General features: G+C 36.4%; 1 protein-coding gene across 7 annotated transcripts in view; it reads left to right on the plus strand.

Annotated features, from left to right (window-relative positions):
• The window catches only part of TFEC (transcription factor EC), a 138,095-nt gene that overhangs the window by 102,325 nt on the left and 14,764 nt on the right, over window positions 1–21,006 (plus strand). For 6 of the 7 annotated variants that reach the window (XM_035311247.1, XM_035311253.1, XM_035311267.1 and 3 more), the window contains 2 exons: window positions 267–518; window positions 2,790–2,885. The exons of the other annotated variant lie outside the window; for it this stretch is intronic. In XM_035311247.1, the coding sequence (XP_035167138.1) occupies window positions 267–518; window positions 2,790–2,885 (348 nt within the window). The remainder of the gene's footprint in view (window positions 1–266; window positions 519–2,789; window positions 2,886–21,006) is intronic. 7 annotated transcript variants of the gene reach the window in all.

Here is a 21,006-nt window from a genome sequence, read left to right on the forward strand (position 1 = left end):
CTCTTCTCTTCTCTTCTCTTCTCTTCTCTTCTCTTCTCTTCTCTTCTACTCTTTGATAATTATTCAGAGGGTTTATTCACCTGTGTAGATGTGAATACACACAGGAAATGTATGTGTAAAATTTAAAAAAGATTTGAGGTTAATAACAATTCTATGCAGTGGTATAAAAATTGAATGTATTGTTCTAATGTTCACTAAGGGAGCATATTGGCAAATGGTGGTACGAACAGCTTGAAACTTTAGCAATCATTTCCATTTCTCCCCAGGTACAAACACACTTGGAAAATCAGTCTAGATACCATATCCAGCAAAGCCAGAGGCACCAGGTGAAGCAATATCTGACCCTTGACACCAAGCTGTCCAGCCAGACCCTCTCACTGTCCCACTCCCACACAATCCAGCCTGCAGGAGTGACCTCCATTTTAAGGAACGGACACATGCCTCCCGTCAGTGATACTGGCACACCAGAGAGCCCTGTAACCAAGCTGCTGGCCCTTGGAGGAGAACATGAAAATGCGGTAGGGCATTGCTGGCAAAAAGATTGGGGAATTAGGCATTGCTTACTGCTGTGAAAATGTTGCAAGACATATCTTGTATACATTGTGGGCAAGAGATGACTTTCTTTACGTTCATGGGGCCTTCAGCTGCAACACATGTGCCCTGAATCCTTTCAGATTATATGAGCAATTCCCCTGAATGCTGCGTGAACAGCTTATTGCATGATCAGGCTTCTAAATTTCTGCCAGTTTAAATGTACTGTTCTATCTTTTTATCTTTGTGGCATACATTGCTGTACTTTTTTTGAATATGTACTTGGCAATGCAAACTTTTTTTTTTTTTTTTTTTTTTTTTTTCTCCAGATGAGAGTTATTTCTGTCTAAAAGTATTATCCTAGCTGCATAACACACTTATATACTGATTACTTTAAAGAATCACTCATTCATTTTTTAGTTAGCTGATATATTTATATATGGGTTATCTTGGGTAAATTGGTGTAGATCTCCTAACTTTAATGCCACCATTGATTTTAATAAAGATACAGCTGTTATACAATGCCAGTGTGAGATGTAGATCATTATGGCCTTTAATACTTCAATAGATTTCAAGAGATAATGCTTATTGGGTAAAAGGGGAATTCCTACGGAAATAAAAAGTGGAGGTACCATATCATATCTTGGGCACTAACAGAAAAGTCTTACAAATACATTGCAATCTATCTCAGCACACTCAGATGCTATGCAGCTAAGCATGAGGAACTGAAAAAAATAAAACCAATGCTTATCTGAGCGCTCATTTGGGGCCCCTCTATTTCTTCTGCATTGACAACTGACATTTTCTGTCAGGTTTATGGATTATTGGAGTCACTACTCTGCAAAGATCATTTAAGATGACCTTTGTGATGGTCTCTGTGATCACCTCTGTTCTGACAATTGCAGCGCACTCGAACCATTCTTAAGTACTTTGCATATCTGACCAAGAACAACCATTTCCTCCACTAGTACAACTTTATCCTCTAGAGCAAGACAGCTGCTTGTAAAACACCTGCTGTTCCTCTTGAAATATGCCTGTTTGTGATTGAGAGGGTGATTGTTGGCACAAGCCCAAATCCCTGTAGGGATCGTTCAAGTAATTTGAATAATTCCATCCCAGAGCTTCAGGAAGATCTCTGGCACAGTGTGATTTCCTAGTACAGATGTATCCTGCAGTTCAGTGAAAGCTATGGGTATACTGGTAAATAATAGAGTCCCAACGCACAAGTGTACTGGGAAGGAGTCATTCATATTGCATAATTGCTGACATTCCCTGACCTCCTTTGGCCCAGACTATATTTTCCTAGATAAGCCTGCACATAACTCATGGGACAGCGCATGACTGGCTTTTGGAGGGGGAGAGGAGTGGGCATATCAGCTGTGCTGTGCCATTTGGCCTAAAAAATAAATGTATTTTAATGTACCTGGCCTATGAGTGGTCCTGGTTTGTGCTATGTACTGATATTTCCAGTCATTGCATAAGGCCCCCTCTATTTCCTTCAGCTACAGCTCTTCAGATTGTTCCTGAACGCTGCTTGAAAGCACTCAGGGCATGAGTCAACTGCTCTGGCAGACAGCAGAGTTAACTGTGATGGGTTCATTATGGGCATTCCTCTGTAGTTACTTTTTAAAGGGAACCAGACCAAAGTTATCATTGAAAACTCCTACTGTGCCTTATCCAAATCTATACATATGTCTGCAAAGTATTTACTGTTCTACCTAAAACAGCTAATTAGCTACCTCATCTTCTTAAGCAGTTTTAGATTCAGACTTGAACAAAAGTGAAACTAGAAGGCTGGCTGGAGAAGTATCCAGCACACTGCCAATCACAACACAAACCTCTGCATGCTGAATCCTGAGAGCAGTGTGGTACCAAACCTTGAGTGACTCATGCTTTTGCAGAACCACAGGTTCCCTTCAGTCTTCCTGCACCAATGGAAAAATACACTGTGGATATGAGACATTTGATGAAGGTGACATTGTAGTTACAGCTTAGCAATGTGCTCCTGTCATCTGATCTTGGTGTTGCAATATAGGGTTAAGAAAGTGGAATGGGTTGGTGGTTGGGATGAAAGAAGTAATCGCTAAACCACAAAACTGTTTTCAAGAAGTAAAAATTGTGAATGTTGTGTAAAGGTACTTGAACTATTTGAATTTTAAGATCTAAACTTTAGATATTATTATTTCCTCTGTATTTTCAGAATAATATTGTATTTACTAATACTAATACTGATTGGTATTAAAATATTATTTTACTAGATGGAAGAGGTTATTGAAGACATAATCAATATGGAATCAAGCTTTAATGATGAAGGGATAGGTTGCTCTGAAACTCCTCTATTAATGCAAAGAACTGTAAGTATTTTGTGGAATTTGGTTTTGTTATTTATAATAGAGAATTTCACTGAGTGATTTGATTGTACATTATACTTCAGAGGCCAAAGCAGTGCTGTCAGAGAACTATTCTAATTTCTCTTCAGTTATTTGTCTTTTTTGTGAAGAAACATTACAGGGAAATGCTCCAGTGTGGTGGGACACAGCTATTTTATATGGTCTGAATAGCTAATTAAACATTTGTGGTTTTAGCCTCCACCAGCTCCAGTGCATAGCCCTTTAGAGGGACTAATACACATGCAGAACTATGGATATGCAGATTCCCTGGACCCTAGAAGGCCTTTTAAAGTCCTGCTTAAAGATCCTTTTACCTTGTCTAAAAAATGTCAAAGCTTGGCTATGAGGTAGTATCTAGAGTAAAGTATTTTTTTCAGTGTCTTGTATTGAACCAAGGTGGGTTCTATTTGTTGGCTTTCATAGAGGCAAATTGCACTAATGTTGAATAATTTAAGAAAAAAGATGAGAAATACCACCTTTCAGATGAAATGCTTTATAGGAATAATCCTAGCAAACCTCTTCATAACTTCTTTTTGTAAAAGAGTGACAGAGGATTGATGATGTCTACTTAAATTTTCATATATGTTACACATTTAAAGAGGAAAGATGGACCTTTTCTGGACACAAATGCTCATTATTATTGGGGAAGTAACATCTATCAAAAAATGTAATGCAATACACTCTATAGAAGGGATGGACTTTTCTCTCAATCTAGATTTATCTTGGGAACCTTTTTCCATGATTTTGTGGAATCATTTTCTATGATTTTTTCCCTAACTGACTTTCTGCTTTTGTATTTGAAGGAATACTGGTAAAGACAAACTTCTCTCTGGTGAAAGCAGAAGGATTTTCACAGGCTTTGATAATCTACAAAGTTCATTTCAGAATACTGAGTCAGGTGCTTGCACTTAATCATCCACTGGAGGAACATCTTTTTCCGGCTACAGAGCATCACTGTCTACAAAAAATACATAAGGAGATGAGATCTCTATATCTCTGTGTTGTCAACTACACAATCCAATATTAATGGCAATTAATGTTTCCATGAATACCTGGCATCTGTGTGCCAGTTACAGAGCTAATACAGTCAGTCAGTCTGATTTATACATATCTCAATACAGAACACAAGAAATAAATGCTCCTTGGGGAGTGACATAATATTTTAGCTGAAATTAACGTGGGACAGGGAAGGATCCTTTCAGGTGTTGTACCATGGGACGGTGATGGGAATCATGAATTCTGGGGTTTGTATTGGACTTGCACTCCCTCAACACCTTTTAAAACTGGATGATGTTAATCTATGCTAATTCGAGCCTCATTAGTCTTTATCTTCATCCATGAAGGACATATCCCCATTAAATATGTTGAATACCCTATTCTTCAAGAGCAAGGAAAGATGTAATGACTTTTAGGTCTAAGTCATACCTTACTTGCAAAGATTTAGACTCTTGCAATGTCTGTGGGTCAGGTAAGGATATTTACATTTTTATTTGTGCTGAGGAAATCACCAGGCTGCTAGGTAAACTGGAGAATATTGTGTGTTTCCAAATATCTCTCTATAGTGATGTGGAAAAATGAAGCTTGCCTTCACCAGTGCATGCAAACTGTGCCATTGTGGGAGGAATCAAGCAATGTATCTGCCACTTCTGTTTTCTCTTTTGTCAATGTACACTTTTGCAGTACAACACTTCAGTATTTTTAGGATTGCACCTTAGATTTTACCTTCTTTAGTATTGTCTATGATTAGTACAAGTGGTGTGAAAGTCTGTCTAAAATTGTGAAAAAAGTCTGAGTTTCTTGGTTTTCTGAATACAGTAAGGATTTTTTTTTTCTTTTCTTTTCAGAAATATCTTAGTTTGACCCAGACAAATTCATGAAGCCATTTGTTTTTCTCATTTTTCTCAGTAGACAGTGGTTGAGATTAAGGACTTCACGGTGTTACACAGCATGTGTTGCTATGAACTGATGTTTGCTTTAGTTAGATGCACCTATGTACCATTTTAATGGCACATTAAATGAGGACATTGAATTCTATGAGACCACTCATGTGAGTAATTGCTCAGAGACTTGTTGTCTGACCCTGAATTAATGAATTACAGTCATGTATTAGTAGAACCAGAGAAGTGAAAATAAGAACATCCCTCCGTCTCTTATTAAAATTATAGCTTCCAAAGAGCAGTTTCTCTTGCTTTTATTGTGTTTGGCCCCAAACTCATAATTTCATAAAACTCGGTTTTTGCACAGCAACTTAAGAATTTGCTGTTCAAAACAGGGAGTACTCTGGCTGGATTCTCTTTTTCCTAACTTTACCCTACTGCTATAAACTTACCTTTTGAAATGACTTTTAGAAGCTGAGTTACAAGACAAGATCAGGTCCTCCCTGTATGCAAGAGATCTTAATTCTTCCGAAAGTACTTGTAAAGCCAGTTATATCATTGTCCAGAAAACATAGCTGAAATCAGATTGTAGCTACTCTTATGATCTATTACTTGATAAAAATGGAGAGGATAGTTAAAGAGTAATAAAGCTGTATAAGGACATTTAGTACAACTTTAAGTGGGAAGCAAAATTGTATTTTCTCTGCTGAAAATATCTAGAATTTAATAAAGAATCTCCTATGAAGACAGGCTGAGAGAGTTGGGGTTGTTCAGCCTGGAGAAGAAAACGTCTGGGGAGACCTTATAGCGGCCTTCCACTACCTATAGGAGGCTACAGGAAAGCTGGGAAGGGGTAATGGTTTTAAACTAAAAGAGGGTAGATTTAGATTAGATATAAGGAGGAAATTATTTACTCAGAGGGTGGTGAGACACTGAAAACAGGTTGCCTAGAGAAGCTGTGGATGCCCCATCCCCCGAAGCGTTCGGTGTCCAAAGCCAGGCTGGATGGGGCTTTGGGCAACCTGGTCTGGTGGGAGGTCTCCCTGCCCATGGCACAGATGTTGGATCTAGATGATCTTTAGGATTCCTTCCAACGCAATCTGTTCTTTGATTCTATGATTCTATGATGAAAACTTGAAAATTAAAGTGAACGCAGCCAAATGATAGTCATTTTCCTTGTTACAATAATTTAGTCTCATTAAATTGTTTACAGCAACATATTTAATTATAAGAAATCCATTCCTGTCCTTATTATTGTATACTAGTATAGTATAGAATGTATAGAATAGTATAGAATAGTATAGTATAGCATAGTATAGAATGACAGGTATCTTCCTAACCTCATAGACATCACTGCCAAGTTTCCATTTGAAATGAAGCAAAGAATATATGAATGAGTTTTAGAAAGTAAATAATATTATGTATATCTGCTATGGTGACAGATGTTTGAGAAGTAAACATTTTAAATTTTTATCAATCTTTCATTTGCATTCAAAATCCTCACAGTATCTTCAACATTCTGTAGTGAATTTAAAGTTTATTAACTTCCAAATGCTCAGAACATATGAAATGTATCTACATTTCAGCTGCAGGTCTGTTAATATAAAGCAAATATGACATCATCTTTGAAAGTGTAGAGAAAGTTCTAAAAAGCTGTGGTTTACATCCCTTTTAATATCTGAAGAAGGGAAGTGTTAGAAACATACTGTATCACGGGAGATATGGAGAGCATTAGTCACAGTACAGAGAGCCAGAAAAAAAAGCAGAGTTGAAAAATAGCATCTCTGTGTTTTGCAGTGTTCAGTTTGACACTGTGTGACCCAGTGAAACCTTTTCTTGTTACTAAATGCTGTTTTGTTTTGCTAATATGTGTATACTACCCTGGGACTCACCAGAAAACCCAGTAATTTAGCAAGCACAACAGTCATCTCTGTGAAAAAGTTTGGCATTTTACCAGCATTTTCTTTCAGAAATAATTGATGTATCCCAGATAATCACTGTACAGCTACTGAAATAATGTCCTCTACTTGACATGGAGTCCAATAAAACTTACATCAAAGGCATTGGGAGATTTACTGGTTTGAGATAAGAATATGATGAGAAGATACTAGTGTTATGAAAGACAAAGGCTTCTCCCACACAGTGCTGGGTGGGACAGGACATAAAATAATTTATTTTTTTGAGCATATCCAAGGATTCTAAGTTGCCTTTTGTTCTGATACTCAAGAAAAGAAGACCTTTCAGAAGTATTCTTGAAAGGCAAGAGGCTCTGTAGCAATTAGGTGGCTGGTGATGAGAATGAAGGAATAGTGGAGAGTACTGCTTGAAGCAGAACACTACCATAAAACAGGCCTTCAAATAATCCCCAGCAATGACCCAGCTAGTGATCTGCTGAATCAAGTGGTCTCACTGTTGCTGGGGTAGTAGGTTTTGAATAGCTAAACAAAATGGAACAGCTCCTTTCAGGAACAGCTCCTTTCAGATTGCTTGGGAGGAAAACCTTTTTTTTTTTTTTTTTTTTTTTTTTTTTTTTTTTCTATGTCCAATACTAAATAGACTCGAGAACAATGCTTTTGTCTGGATTTATTCATAATATTTAAGAATTTTTTCTTTAATTATGTCCCCCTGAATGAGCTTACCAGCAGAAGTGTTTCCTGAAAGCAGCAGTTCCTAACCAATGGGAAGCACAAAAAATATTTCTATATATGAATAAATGCACCACAGGTGTGATTTGAAGAATTATCTCACTCAGGGAATAGAATAGCCTTGGTAGTCTTAGACAAGGCTAAAACAAATAGCTTTAACATTACTTTAAAAACATCTGCAAAATATTTTCCTTAATTTTATTTTATTTTATTTTATTTTATTTTATTTTATTTTATTTTATTTTATTTTATTTTATTTTAATAGGAATATTTAAAGATTTGAAACAGCACTAATTGCTCCAATGAGTCCTGCTCTAACTATGTACTGAAACCGTTATGGTTTCACTGGGGGTTTGAGATTCACGTCACTTTGGAGATTTAGAGCTGTCACAAGCAATGAATCTGTTGCTGGGAACTTTGTCTATCTGTGAATTTAACCAAATTTCTTCAGTTCTCCTTGGAATCGGAGTTGATGTATATGGTATTTATATAGCGGGAAAAAAACAACAAAAAAGTTATTTTTGTTTGTATGATTTTAATGAAATAATATTGTACCTCAGTTGAAACTTGGTTAATTATTGGATACTTAGACTATATTACATAATATTATATTGGATTAAAGCTTATTATTTGTTATGATTAGAACAGTTAGTTAAAGGACAGCAGATGCCACAGATCCCATGGCTAGTCATCTTGTTGGGAAGAAATAAAGAACTACATAGGTTTGAGGCCTCTGGCTTATCTGGTACTTTCTGTTTTGATGAAGGGTAGAAAGAAAGTATGAACTGCTCATCGTGGTTTGTTCATTTGCTGAGCCATCTCCACACAAATCTGAACCCAAGACAGAGACTCTGAAGTTCTCTGTTTTGCACAGCAATAACAGGGGCAGTTACAGTTTGTCTGTAACCAGATTCTTCCCAGCTTCCACATCTACTTTGCCCCCTTTCCAAGAACTCAACTGGCAGTCTATAAGATAAAGGGGCCCTCTCGTTAAATCATTAAAAGGTTTCTGTGTTGTTCAGAGGAAAGCAGAGATAAAGTTAAGCTTAGCCTTACGTGATCAAGTATCTGTCAGGGATTCATCTTCCATTCCCAGGCCTGTGCTTGTAAACATGTGGCCCTATCACTGCTTCCCTAACCCACTTTCTGCTTTTGTATTTGTTCGCCCATAACTGAGGATTCACTGACTGAGAGGGGAAGCAAAAGCACTTGGGCATCCTGAAAGACATTTTTTTTTTTTTTTTTCCCTAGCTGTTAGATGGCAGGGCTGAGCCAGTATACTCAGGGAGTGACAATACAACGGGGAACACAGTGCTGTGCTTGTGAAAGGACATCTCTTGAAAGGTCCTGCAAGACTTTGTGTCTCCATTTGCACTACGTCATTTTGTACATTCACAGTGCACTCTTTCATTAAGACTGGGAGCTGTGGTCTGCTTCCTCTCTGCTTTGGAGTCAAGTCAGTTGAGATTGCTCCACTTCTGTTACTCTTGCAGGAAAACAGTTTACGGAGAAAATTCTCAATTGTCCTGTGGCTCACTTGCTTTTTGTCAACTCCTTTGACATTTGAAAAAAATCTTGGATTTTACAGGTATGGGCTAGAGGTTAGATCAGGACAGAATAGTTTGGATGTTTTTTTTCTCCAATTTTTATGATTTGGTTAACTACAGCCAGTAAAAGGTTCTCATTAAATCTGTTAACTCTGCACTTGATTTTATGGAGACACTATTTTTTGATAAAAGTACAACGGAGTCTGTCTGCAAGATCTCACTTCCATTACAAGGTCTTTGAGGTCACAGTTTCTTATGGCATTAATAATTTGTATCTGTATTAATTAGTTGTCAAATACTGATAGCTACCATTTGTATGGATTACCAAAACTGTCTGTCTCATTCTCAGAAATTGTACAGAAAATAGAAATTCAAGCAGGTATCCTCCAATTTATTCAGTAATTGCTGGTATTATTCAATCATGAAATAAAATCAGTTTTACTTTAGAGGTGTATATACCATTGTTGATCTAGGCAGCCCTATGCTGCACAATCACAAGTATTTCTGAAGTTGGACTCAATGATCCTTGTTGGTCCCTTTCAACACGGGATATTCTATGATTCTATTTTTTAATTTAGGGAACACTGATGCCATTTGACAATTGTTATAATTTTATAAAATCTGCTAAAGTTCAAAACCATTTTAGAGAAAGGGCCAGAGTAAACATTAACAACCTCATTTGCTTAGGTTGGGTAACTTGAAAAGCTGCATAACATCAATGAAAATGCTTTGTCAATCACATTCTACACTAGATTAGTCTTAAAGTCCAAGGAAGAATCAAAGTTCACCTTCATATATAAGCTTCTGTCTAGCACTCCTGATATCATTTGCAAGTTTAAAGAAGAAAAATGAAGGAGAAAGAACAGTCTGTAGCTATTGCGGAAATAATAGACTCCTCGAAAATAAAACTGGTGAGCAAATAATTTCTTTGCCTTTCTTCAATCGTATAAAGGTACCAGATAGGGAATTATGTCTTTCAGCTGTAGAGCTGAGCAATGAAATGCAGAAAGTGAGAACTCAGGACTGTTTTCTGGAGCTGAAAAGGACTATTTTTTCCTCTTTGTTTTTCTCTTTCATAAATGTAAGTAGGCATAAAGAGAATTATTATTCTTAAATATTCAATTTAATGTATATAAGTACTTCTTACAATGGTAAACTGAAATATGGTCTTCATCTTGGAACGCTAAACATGTTGAATAGGGGTAAAAGAAAGGGATAGATAAAACAGATTTGTATTACTCCTAATATGCTCATAGCATTTATTTTTATAAAGAATATGCCTTGATATCATAACAATCTTTTAGATAAACTGCATATATCTGAAAGTCTTTGCAAGCTCTGCATATTGGAAACAACCCACAAACAAATTTTAATGCATTGTACTAACTTCTATATCAATATCAGTTTATTAGTTCTTTCATTGAGGGAGCTAGCTGGGTCCAAGGAAACATGCTAGTGATTTTTTATCACAGAAATACAAAAACAGAAACAGGATCTGTTACTCTTAAAACAAAACAGACAAACAAAAAAACCACCCACAATTCTTTATCTACATTTGATGAACCTCAACTCAGTATTAACTGGTAGTCCAACAAATAGAGTTGAATTTATCACACCTAATCTTAGACTACTCACTTTTATTTTCCTCATCTGCAGCAGAACTCTTCATTTTTTATTTATTTATGTATTTATTTTGATCTGTATATATTATAAAGAGGCAACTGTAGCCTGTGATTTGTCTCACCAATTTTAGGTTTAATATTTAGTATGAAATGAGTTGCACTGAAGAAGCATCTGTTTCCCTCCTTAAGTATGAGGGGAATCTAAAGAACTGACTCAAATACTCATGTTCACACAGTAGATATCTGTATTGAGTTGTATCCCCAGCCCTTGGGGACAGGAAAAGAAAAGATACATATTGAAACTATGAAAACAAAGATTTATCTCTTCTTCACTGTAGGTAAACCCAATTCCCTCAAGAAATCATAGTGTCTAAGAATTCAGGAATTAGCAGTTTGGAGATCCTGCACTGGTGGACAATGGAACGAATTTTGAATGTGTGTTGTCATATTGTAGCTTGGTTTTGCTGATGGGTAATATGTTTTTCCTGCTCTTTGAGGTCATCAGGCAAATTCCATCTTCTCCCAAAGCCCTGACGTTGAGCCACCGCTGCATGTCTCAGGAGTTCTTGTCTGTATATAGTAACACAGAAACTGAAGTCCTTATTACATGCCACATAGTCTCTACTTCTCTAAGGCTATGTTAAGCTTCGAGTCTGTGGTACATAGACTATGGCTGCTTCTCACACTATACTTGATAAATTTCTGTGAATGGCATTTACATAGATTGTATAAAAGTCTTGTGGGCTCAGAGAAAACAATAGTAGCTGTTTTGTTCTCCAGGCACAGGCAAGCTTCTTACTGCAAGCTAAAGCTAATCTGTAGAAAACACAGATTTCTTGAAGGATATTCTTGAGAAATAAACTCCTGAAAGATACAGTTGCTTTTCTTAGCACCACCTTCTCTATCTGCCAAGGCCTTCCATATACTACTATATATAGTAGTTTATAGTAGTTAGAAGGAAATTCTTCACTGTAAGGGTAGTGAGGCACTGGAATAGGTTTCCAAGAGAAGCTTTGAATGCCCCATGCCTGGAGGTGTTCAAGGCCAGGTTGTATGGGGCCTTGGCTAACCTGATGGGTGGCATCCCTGCCTATGGCAGGAGGGTTAGAGTTAGATGATCTTTAAGGTCCCTTCCAATCTGAGCCATTCTATGATTCTGAGATATGATTCTCTGAAATGTAAGATATATATAAAATATGTAATATAAGTACTGGTAATAGAAATTTTAGCTTCTATGTTCAAGAGAAAGTGGCCAGTATTCACATCCCGTAAAAAAATCTAGTTTTCACTTGTCCCTCAGCCTCATTTTTTTCTTATTTTTTTTCTGCCATTCTTTGTTTCCAGAGGAAGACTTTGAATGATTTGGTATGTGCATTTATAGATGGTAGCCAGAGAAATGGAAGAAGTTGCAAGGAACCAGGAAGTAGGGCATTAGCTGGTGTTACTAGTGAAATAATCTTAGTAAAAAACTAACAGTGCTATCACTGTCATTTTGGGGTTTCAGACCCTGGAGATTAGCGGGACAGTACTCCTGTAGTGTCTTATTTCCGGATGTCAGTTGGCTGATGACATGTCACAGCACTATTTCACTTTTGGTCCTTGTCTGTTAATTTAGGTTTGTAACCAGAAAAGACAAGAACTGATAAAAATGTATCATTAAGAGGTGATAACTGAAAGAGCAGAACTCTACAGTAAAAGGCTGATTCTCCAGTAAATTCTTTTGCTTGGTCATATTTGACCAGACATTTATCTAGGCGATGTACTTCTATGTATATGATCAGGGCATGAAAGTACTGTAACTGGGAAAATGAACAGAGTTCATTTTTCTCTGATGAATAATGAAGCAGCTTGATGATCATTATTTGAAGATAAAAAATGAACCAGTTTTCATACATAATATATAATATGTAATATAATATATCAGAACATTAAGTCTCTGGTTGAGGAGTGTGCAATTACGAACCACGTTAAAGATAAATATAGAAGGAGATACATTTTTTTCTAAAAAAAAACAAGTCTGAAAAGGGATGAATTTGCTTTTCTGCTGTTCTCTTTTGATAATAAAAATAGGAACTGAAAAATTTGTATAGTAGTTGTTACTGAAGACCATCTATTTTCAAATATGTCATAAATATTTTGAATTTCATTGGAAAAAGGACCTAAAGCATTTAGCTGTAGAGGAATCTTCTTGTTCTAGACTATATATGTTACATTTTTTTTGATAGTTTACAATGTAAACACATATTAAAAATAATAATAATAATAAAAAAAAGATCAGTTTCTGTTTGCCTTTCTTCAAGCAACCTAGAAACTGAAAAACAACGCAGGGGGTTGAACTCCATTATTCTGAGTATAGGGCTTTTATTGAACCACACGATCATTCCTCCTGTCTGTAATGCTTTTGAATTAGAAGAAAAGTCACAATTCACTAAAACACACATTGAAGAATGAAGAATAACCCGTTTTCCCGTCATCGAAAATTAGAAACACTTGTTATACCAGATACTACTGTTCAGAAAATAGAGTTGTAATGACTGGGTTATTGTACATTTATTGATCAATTCACTCTTTGCCCAAATTTAATACACATTGTGAAGTTCATCTGTGGACTTCAAAAAATTAATATTTGAGTTTGTGTATCATGACTAAACAGGTCAAGACTGACAAGAAATATGTCTTTTTATGTTTTGTGTCCCAGTAACATAAATAGTGCAAAATGTGAATTTTAATTAGTATGTAAAATGAAAAGTGGACACTGTTCCAAATTTAGATTTCTACATTTGGGATGTATATGAAATTAGTATAAAATCTGTGTAAAATCTCTGCTTTGATTTTTTAATTAAAATGAATAAGCAAGGACCACACTGAGATAGATGAATGGGTGCTAACATATGTTTTACATCTAAGAAGAAATAACCTACTTTTACGAAACTGTTCTTTGAAGTGATGCTATCAATTAGGTTCCAATGATAACATGATTTAAGCAGGATATATTTAGGAGTGGGCAAGTATAAAGTATTGTAGTAATATTTCACATGTGAACGCTTTAATCTAGATGAAGTCTGAGCAAGTACTATTTTTTGTCAAGCACAAAAAGACCTTTTTTTTACAGATACAATACCCAAGCTTTCAAGTTTGGCAGATATGTAGCTTCTTCTTGTGACAAGTAAAGTAGCATGTACTTTGCTTCCCTGTTCCTAGAGATTGCCAAGTCTGTACATGCAGTACCGGCAATGTGACCAGGTCTAGTATGGCCCATGGTTTTCTGAACTGTCTGTATTGTATACATCAGCTTCTCTGGATGTATACCCTATTTCTGTTACTGCAGGATATACAGGCATGCAACATGTAGGCACACTCATCGTGTTGCATGTCTGCAGTTATTAACCCTAGAAAAAAAGTGTAACTTAAGGATGTTTCTGCTAGCAAGACAATTCCTGCAGTTTTCTTCCCACTTGCTCTGTTTTCCTTGGGCTCTTCTGTCATGGGCAAAATGAAAATCTCAGGTAGAGGCAGTCAGGTTTGTGACCTCTTTCTTTTCTGGGGTCATCTTTAAGCCCTCTGATCATATACCTGGACTTTATGACCTTTACATGACCATGGAGAAGTGAGAAGACTATGGGAGAAGTGGTACCCAGAAATGAGCTTCCACAAACTGGACAGTCCATCCTGCTTACTGCTCCCAGATCCCTCAAGAGAAATCAGGCTGGCTGATGAATTGATCTGACCTGTCAGGACAGTCCAGATAACATTGGTGAAAAGCCCTTGCTATCCTAAGAATTAGCCATTTTAGGTAACTAGAACATGAAAGGTATCTGCTCTTTAAAATGTACATACCTGCATCACTTCCATGACTAGTGACATCCTTTTGGACGTATCTGTTTGCTACTGGAACTATCCTTTCTAACTAGCCTTGCATATTCAGGATTTAGTGTTTGTATCCTCCTTTCTATGAATGACTATTAGTAAAATGCAACACAGATTGTAGAGAAAGGAAACTGAGCAGGATTGTTTTCAGGTTTAGGGGTAGGCTAGAAAGATGACAAAGATTTTGTTAAAACATATTAATGAAGTGCTCCAAGAATCAGTCTTGAGCTTCTGTTTATTTAATAATTTTGTTAATGACTCTGGTAGAAAAATATATGGCTTTGCTGATGAAATTCACTGAAGTAGCAAAAATAGAAAGCATGACCAATACAAAGGAGGGTCAGGATATTGTAGAGGAATAGTTAAATGACTGAGATGACAAAATAGTATAAATGGAAGTAATGTAACAGGACTGAGCGCAAGGTCATTCATTTAAATACTAATAACGGGAATGTCTGCAGTAAGCTGAGAGTTCATTAGCTGGAGATGACAGAGAAAAATCTGATTATATTAGTTGCTTACAGGATGACTATAAGCCATCAAAATGATGAGACTGGAAAAAGATAAATTTGATCTTAGAATACATCAAGAGAGAGAAGAGAGAGGTTTCCAGAGACAAAGAGGAATATCCACTGGGTAGAAAACTTTTAGAATACTGTAGACAAATATAAGTGTACACCCTTCAGAAAGATGTATTCAAAGCAGGAAATAGGAAAGGTAGACAGAGGACTGTTAGGACAAATCATAGTATGGGAAATCTGACTAAAGAACCATGGCCTGATCAGTTTAACAAAACAAAGGTTTATAGGATCTATGACCAATCACGTAGGGAAGTTAAACAATTAATTACATAAGTTAAAGGAACACAAAATGAAATAATATTTGTCTGGAAATGGAGATAAAGCCTTTTAACTGTCTGGAAAAGGAGATAAAGCTTTTTAACTACTGATTTATCTGTAATCACTCAACTTCAGGAACACACTCCAAATCAAAATACTGGAGACAGGAAACCTAACTGATTTTAAGACGGAGTATGGTTGATTTATGAAAAGTTGGTTTATGTGATGTTATGATAATTCAACCCAATGTCCTGGGCACTTTCTAGCTCAGGGTCTCTGTGTCTAGACTGAACATTACCACATTCAGCTGAGTTTTTAAATTAAGAAATATTTGCCTTTGGAACAGGGTTCACTTTTTATTTTCTATCTGTGCAATATTGACTGTGATAGATTCTTACAGACTTGAATGTTACTGTAATACAAACACGTTATGCAAAGATTAGCCAAAATGAACAAATATTTAATAGTATATGAGGATGTAAGTGAACACTGCTGTGACATGGTACTGTGTTGGGACTACAGGTGAATGGGCACAGGTAACCCTTACAGATATGTTTTGTCATATACTGTTTAATTCTTCCTTGAAATTAAATGATACTTACCAATATCTGCCATACTATGGGATTTGGAATACTATAGTAATCCTCGGTATTCCCCTTCATGAAGAAACACTTTTCCTGGATTAGTATTGTTTCTCTCCCTCCCTGACTACCTTCAAACAAACAAACAAACAAATAAAGCATATTAAAGATTGCAAGTTGTGATCGCTGCTGTTCATTGGCAGCCAACCATGCAGGTAGCGAACCCTCAGTATTAATATTTAACACACAGTCCTGCCTGCATGGCAGTTTAGATTCAAGTATAACAAGCTCCTTTAGATGAGGCCTTTATAGTACTCGTCTTAGACATTGCCAGCAACCACAAGGTCTCAGGTTCTTGTGAGGTTCTGCTGAGCTCAAGCCAGGCAGTTGCTCAGGTACTTCAGCTGAAGTTTGCCTTTATAATTGGTTTAAGCTTCAAAGCTGAGCATCTTACAGGATTGAGCCCCATGAATGGAAATTCTTATGTTCCAGTCTTTGCACACAGGCATTGAAGATCCCATGACACTTTATACAAAAGGGAGAACGTTAACCCCAATGTCCTTGCCAAATGCTAACTTCGGTAATTACAGTCTGCTTTCTTTAATTTTCCTTGCAGTTTTAATTAGATATAGTATTATTCTCTTCCTGTACCACATTGTCACTGGTTATTCCCACTAAATCATTTGCTGTGTTAAAGGTTGTTAATCTTTTGTCCAAAGCTGGCTGCATTTTAGAAGCAGGAAAAATGAGTAGTTATATACTGCTATTTTAAATGTCTGTGTTCACCCCTTGCATCTAAATTCTGAGACACACACACACAAATATATGTATCATTAATGCAAAGGTTTAAAATGATGTGACTTACCAGGACTTCTCAGAACATCACAGCTGTGAACTAGTGTGGCTCTTGGCACCTGCAGGATAAATAGATTATTTCCTGGGACTTATGTATTTTCATACCCAAATATCTGTGTTTCCACATTTCTAAACTGAAACAAGAACATACTTTTGATGCAGTGTAATCAAGTGCAGCTTTAAAGTGCTTTGGGATTCATCAGATTTGACAGAGCTCTATAATTGTAAGATCACCATTGTATACATATTATATAATTATGCCATTGCAAATGATTTATAATTTAGTACTTTTTTGTACTTTTTTTTTAGATAAAATTATCTCAATGTATATATTTGTCTTGTAAGTTAGAATTGGAAGCTATTTGAAGCCTCAGTGCTGAAAAAAACCCTCTATTTATATGACATTGTAAGAAATAATTTACATTATGGTGGATGTAGCTCCAATGCATAACCAAACAAAAAAAAAATGTCTTTTTTATGTTGTATCAAAATTGAATAATTTCTATTTTAAGATTTTTCTTGATGTTCTGTAACAGTAGCAAGGATTTTCCAGGGTGGATATCAATTCAGGGCAAATTCAGGCAGAGAGTTGCAACAAAAATCAAAAATGATATGTTTTTGACTTTGTACTTTTACAATTCTCCCATAATCATCAATGTGAATATTTGTCAGGAAAGATGCAGTCTGTTTTGCTCTGTTTTTCTTATGTGATTTTGGAAATAAAAGTTTATTTGGAAATTTGAATCTCCTCCGGACCCAGTCTTACACATCTATGTTTTTCTTAGTTGAAGGCCCCAGAGGGGCATAAGATTTCTCTTGGAACAATGTGATGATAACTACATAGTCTAATTTACTGCATGCTTTATACTCACTTTACCCTGTTGTGCTGGCTAACTGAAGATGAAGACAGTGTGTCAAAGGGAGATCACTAGCGGATTTATTCACAAAGACACTTAACCATCATAACAGTCATTATACTGTATTTGAGATTTCTACTAAGAGGCAGTTGATAGTGAGATTGGCACAACTGCTTTTGTACTGAACAGAATCACCTACACTGAAGGGTGACAGGAAATCCGTGTCATGATGGGATGTAGTTATGAAGGAAAGAACCTTTTTTCCATGTTTCCTTTCTGTGGTCAGATGAGTAAGCTGTTTATCCTGCTATCCAATTGTTCAGTGCATTGGTTGAGGCAGTAATAGACTTAAGCAGGATTGAACATAAAATTATCTATTCCCCAGGAGTTACTTACCTAGGGGTTATTTAAAATGGTCCTATTTTTCACACCTTTGTATGTTTCAATCAGAAAGATGGATTCTACAACACAGAAATTAGTACTTTCAGGGGGGTGAATGAGTGAGCATTTTGTAGGATCCCTGTAGCAGTGCTCTTGAATACATTTATTCTCTGATGTCTAAGTTCTGGATAAAAAATTATTAAGATTAGACAATATTAGATCAAAGTTTCTGTTTAATGGCATGACAGAAAGCTGATTTTGACGCTCCTAGTGATTGACATGTGATTAACATATGTGAATCATTCTAATTAGTGAGGTTATAGGATTGTTGACATCAGTAGATGAATGACTTGGGTTTTGGTTTCGTTTTTATCATCTCTGCATGAGGTTATGACTCTGTTTTCCTAATGATTGATAAAAATTGACAAATGATGAGGGGAAAAATGCTGTAGACTGTGTGAAACAAAGTTCATACGGGATATGTTGGGAAATATTACATGCCTTCTGCTGCTCGATGAAAGCATTAATGAATGCAAGCAGACATAGACTACAGACAGATATTTACTTAAAGCCCTGGCACTGTGGGATGACACTGTAGCAGTTCTGCTAATGGAAAGAATCAGATGAATTTATATAACTCCATACAAAGTCAGCTGAGTTAGATGACATTACCTTCATCAACTGTGTGACCTAATTGAGCTGAAATGTCTACCTGTGGTTCTGAGTTTACTCACCCTAACTGTCACCAGAGAGCCTCTTTTGAATCCTCACACACTTTTGAACTTTCAGATGTCTTGGTATTGTTTTTTAATTACCAGCCAGTTGGCTGTTCCTAACCTTTTCTCTTCAATTTGGGCCTTGTCAATTAAATTCATGCCATTATGAATAGACCATAGACATTTAACTATACTTAGATCATACAAATGACTTTGTGATGGAAAATTAGAAGCACTCATTGATGTATCTCATGTGTCTTGTGTCAATCTCTGGTTTACAGTTCTGATAGTTCCACTAATGGTTTTGATAATCTTGTAAATTAGAAAATTTACCACCAGTGGCATGCAAAATATTGAACTCATGTACACAACTCTGTGAACTATGTAAAATACCACATATATGAAACATATGAATTTCTCATTTGTTAGATTTTTTATGAGATTATCTTATTTTCAATGGTTACAGTTTCCTAGCATTTCACAACACTAGCCCAACCCCTATAATAACCTTATTCAAAGTCCACTGAAATCAGTGTAGGAGTCCCATTGACTCTCTCTCTTTTTTTTTTTTTTTTTTTTAATATCAGCACTAAATATGAAAATTCTGTTTTTATATTATTTCAGTAAGCCAAATTCATTTACATAAGTGTAGGAAGTCCTTAAACATGTGTCTAGAGCTAATATGAGTTTACTTTTGTAATATACTATCATTGAAACAAAGAAAATCTAAAGTTAAAGCTGCAGTGAATGCTGTAATACTTGTCAGTTTACCTCTCAGGAATGAAACAAAGGTACTTAACATGGAAATGTGCTTAGCTTTCAAATCCTGCATATTAAACGTAGCTTGTTCTTGAGTAATACTCATCTGAATTCCAAACATTCTTTTAAAAAGTATTTTCATTGAGAGATCAAATATTTAATCAGACTTTCAAAACTGTTGTGGTGTTTCGATTTCTAATGGTATTTAAGAATTCTTAGTTCGCTTAAGTAATGGACTTGTACCAATTTATTGGAAAATGAGCATGTTATTTATATGTACTTAAAAGGACTCCTGAATGCTTCATTCTGTTGTGGGTTATTAGGAGAATTTAACACAAACTATACTCTCAGATAATTAGGAAAATTATTATTAAATATATATAAATATATATTTACAATTTCAGAGTTAATATAAAAATGTAGTAAGAACTGCCATGGGATAATTTCACACTAAAAAAATCATTGGGAAAGTGTCTCCATTCAAAAGGTTCCAGGTGGAGGCCGATGATGAATGGTGTCCCTCGGGGGTCTGTCCTGGAACCAATGCTGCTTAATATCTTTATCAGTGGCACAGACAGTGGGATCAAGAGCACCCTCAGCAAATCTGAAGATGACACCAAGCTGAGTAGTGCAGCTGATACAACAGAAGGAAGGGATGCCATCCAAAGGGACCTGGACAAGCTTGAGCAGTGGGCCCACGTGAACCTAATGAGGTTCAACAAGGCCAAGTGCGAGGTGCTGCACCAGGGTTAGTGCAATCCCAGACATGAGCATAGACTGAGTGAAGAACTCATTGAGAGCACCCTACGAAGAGGGACTTGGGGGTTTTGGTGGAGGAAAGGCTTTGTATGAGTGTGTGCTTACAGACCAAAAGGCCAGCTGCCTCCTGGGCTGCATCAACAGTGGATTGGCCAGCAAGTTGAGGGATGTGATTGTCCCGCTCTGCTCTGTCCTTGTGAGGCCCCACTTGGAGTGCTGCATCCAGGTCTGGGGCCTCCAGTAGAAGAAGGAGGATGTGGACATTTTAGAACATGTCCAGTGGAGGGGCACAAAGATGATCAAAGGGCTGGAGCACCTCTCCTATTAGGTGGAAGGAGTTTGGGTTGTGCCATCTGGAGAAAAGAAGGCTTCAGGGAGACCTTGCTGAAGCCTTTCAGTACTTAGAGAGGGCTTATATAAAAGATGAAGAGCAAGTTTTTACACAGGCAGATAGTGATAGGACAGGGGAAAATGGTTATGAACTAAGAGAGATTTAGATTAGATTTTAGGAGGAAATTATTCACTCAGAGGCTAGTGAAGCACCGAAGCAGGTTGCCCAGAGAAGCTGTGAATGCCCCATCCCTGAAGGCATTCAAGACCAAGGCATCTTGAACTAGAATTCTGAGTCATTTTACATTGGCCTCAAAAGAAAACAACAAAACAGTCTCCACAAACTTTATGTGCATCATAGAATGAAAAAAAAGGAAAAAAAAAAAAAGTTGCTTATCTGCCTTACATTCTTTTTTTTTTTTTTTTTTTTTTTGTTGTTTATTTTTATAA

This window comes from Oxyura jamaicensis, chromosome 1, assembly GCF_011077185.1.
Source record: "Oxyura jamaicensis isolate SHBP4307 breed ruddy duck chromosome 1, BPBGC_Ojam_1.0, whole genome shotgun sequence".
In the NCBI taxonomy this organism is placed as follows: domain Eukaryota; kingdom Metazoa; phylum Chordata; class Aves; order Anseriformes; family Anatidae; genus Oxyura; species Oxyura jamaicensis.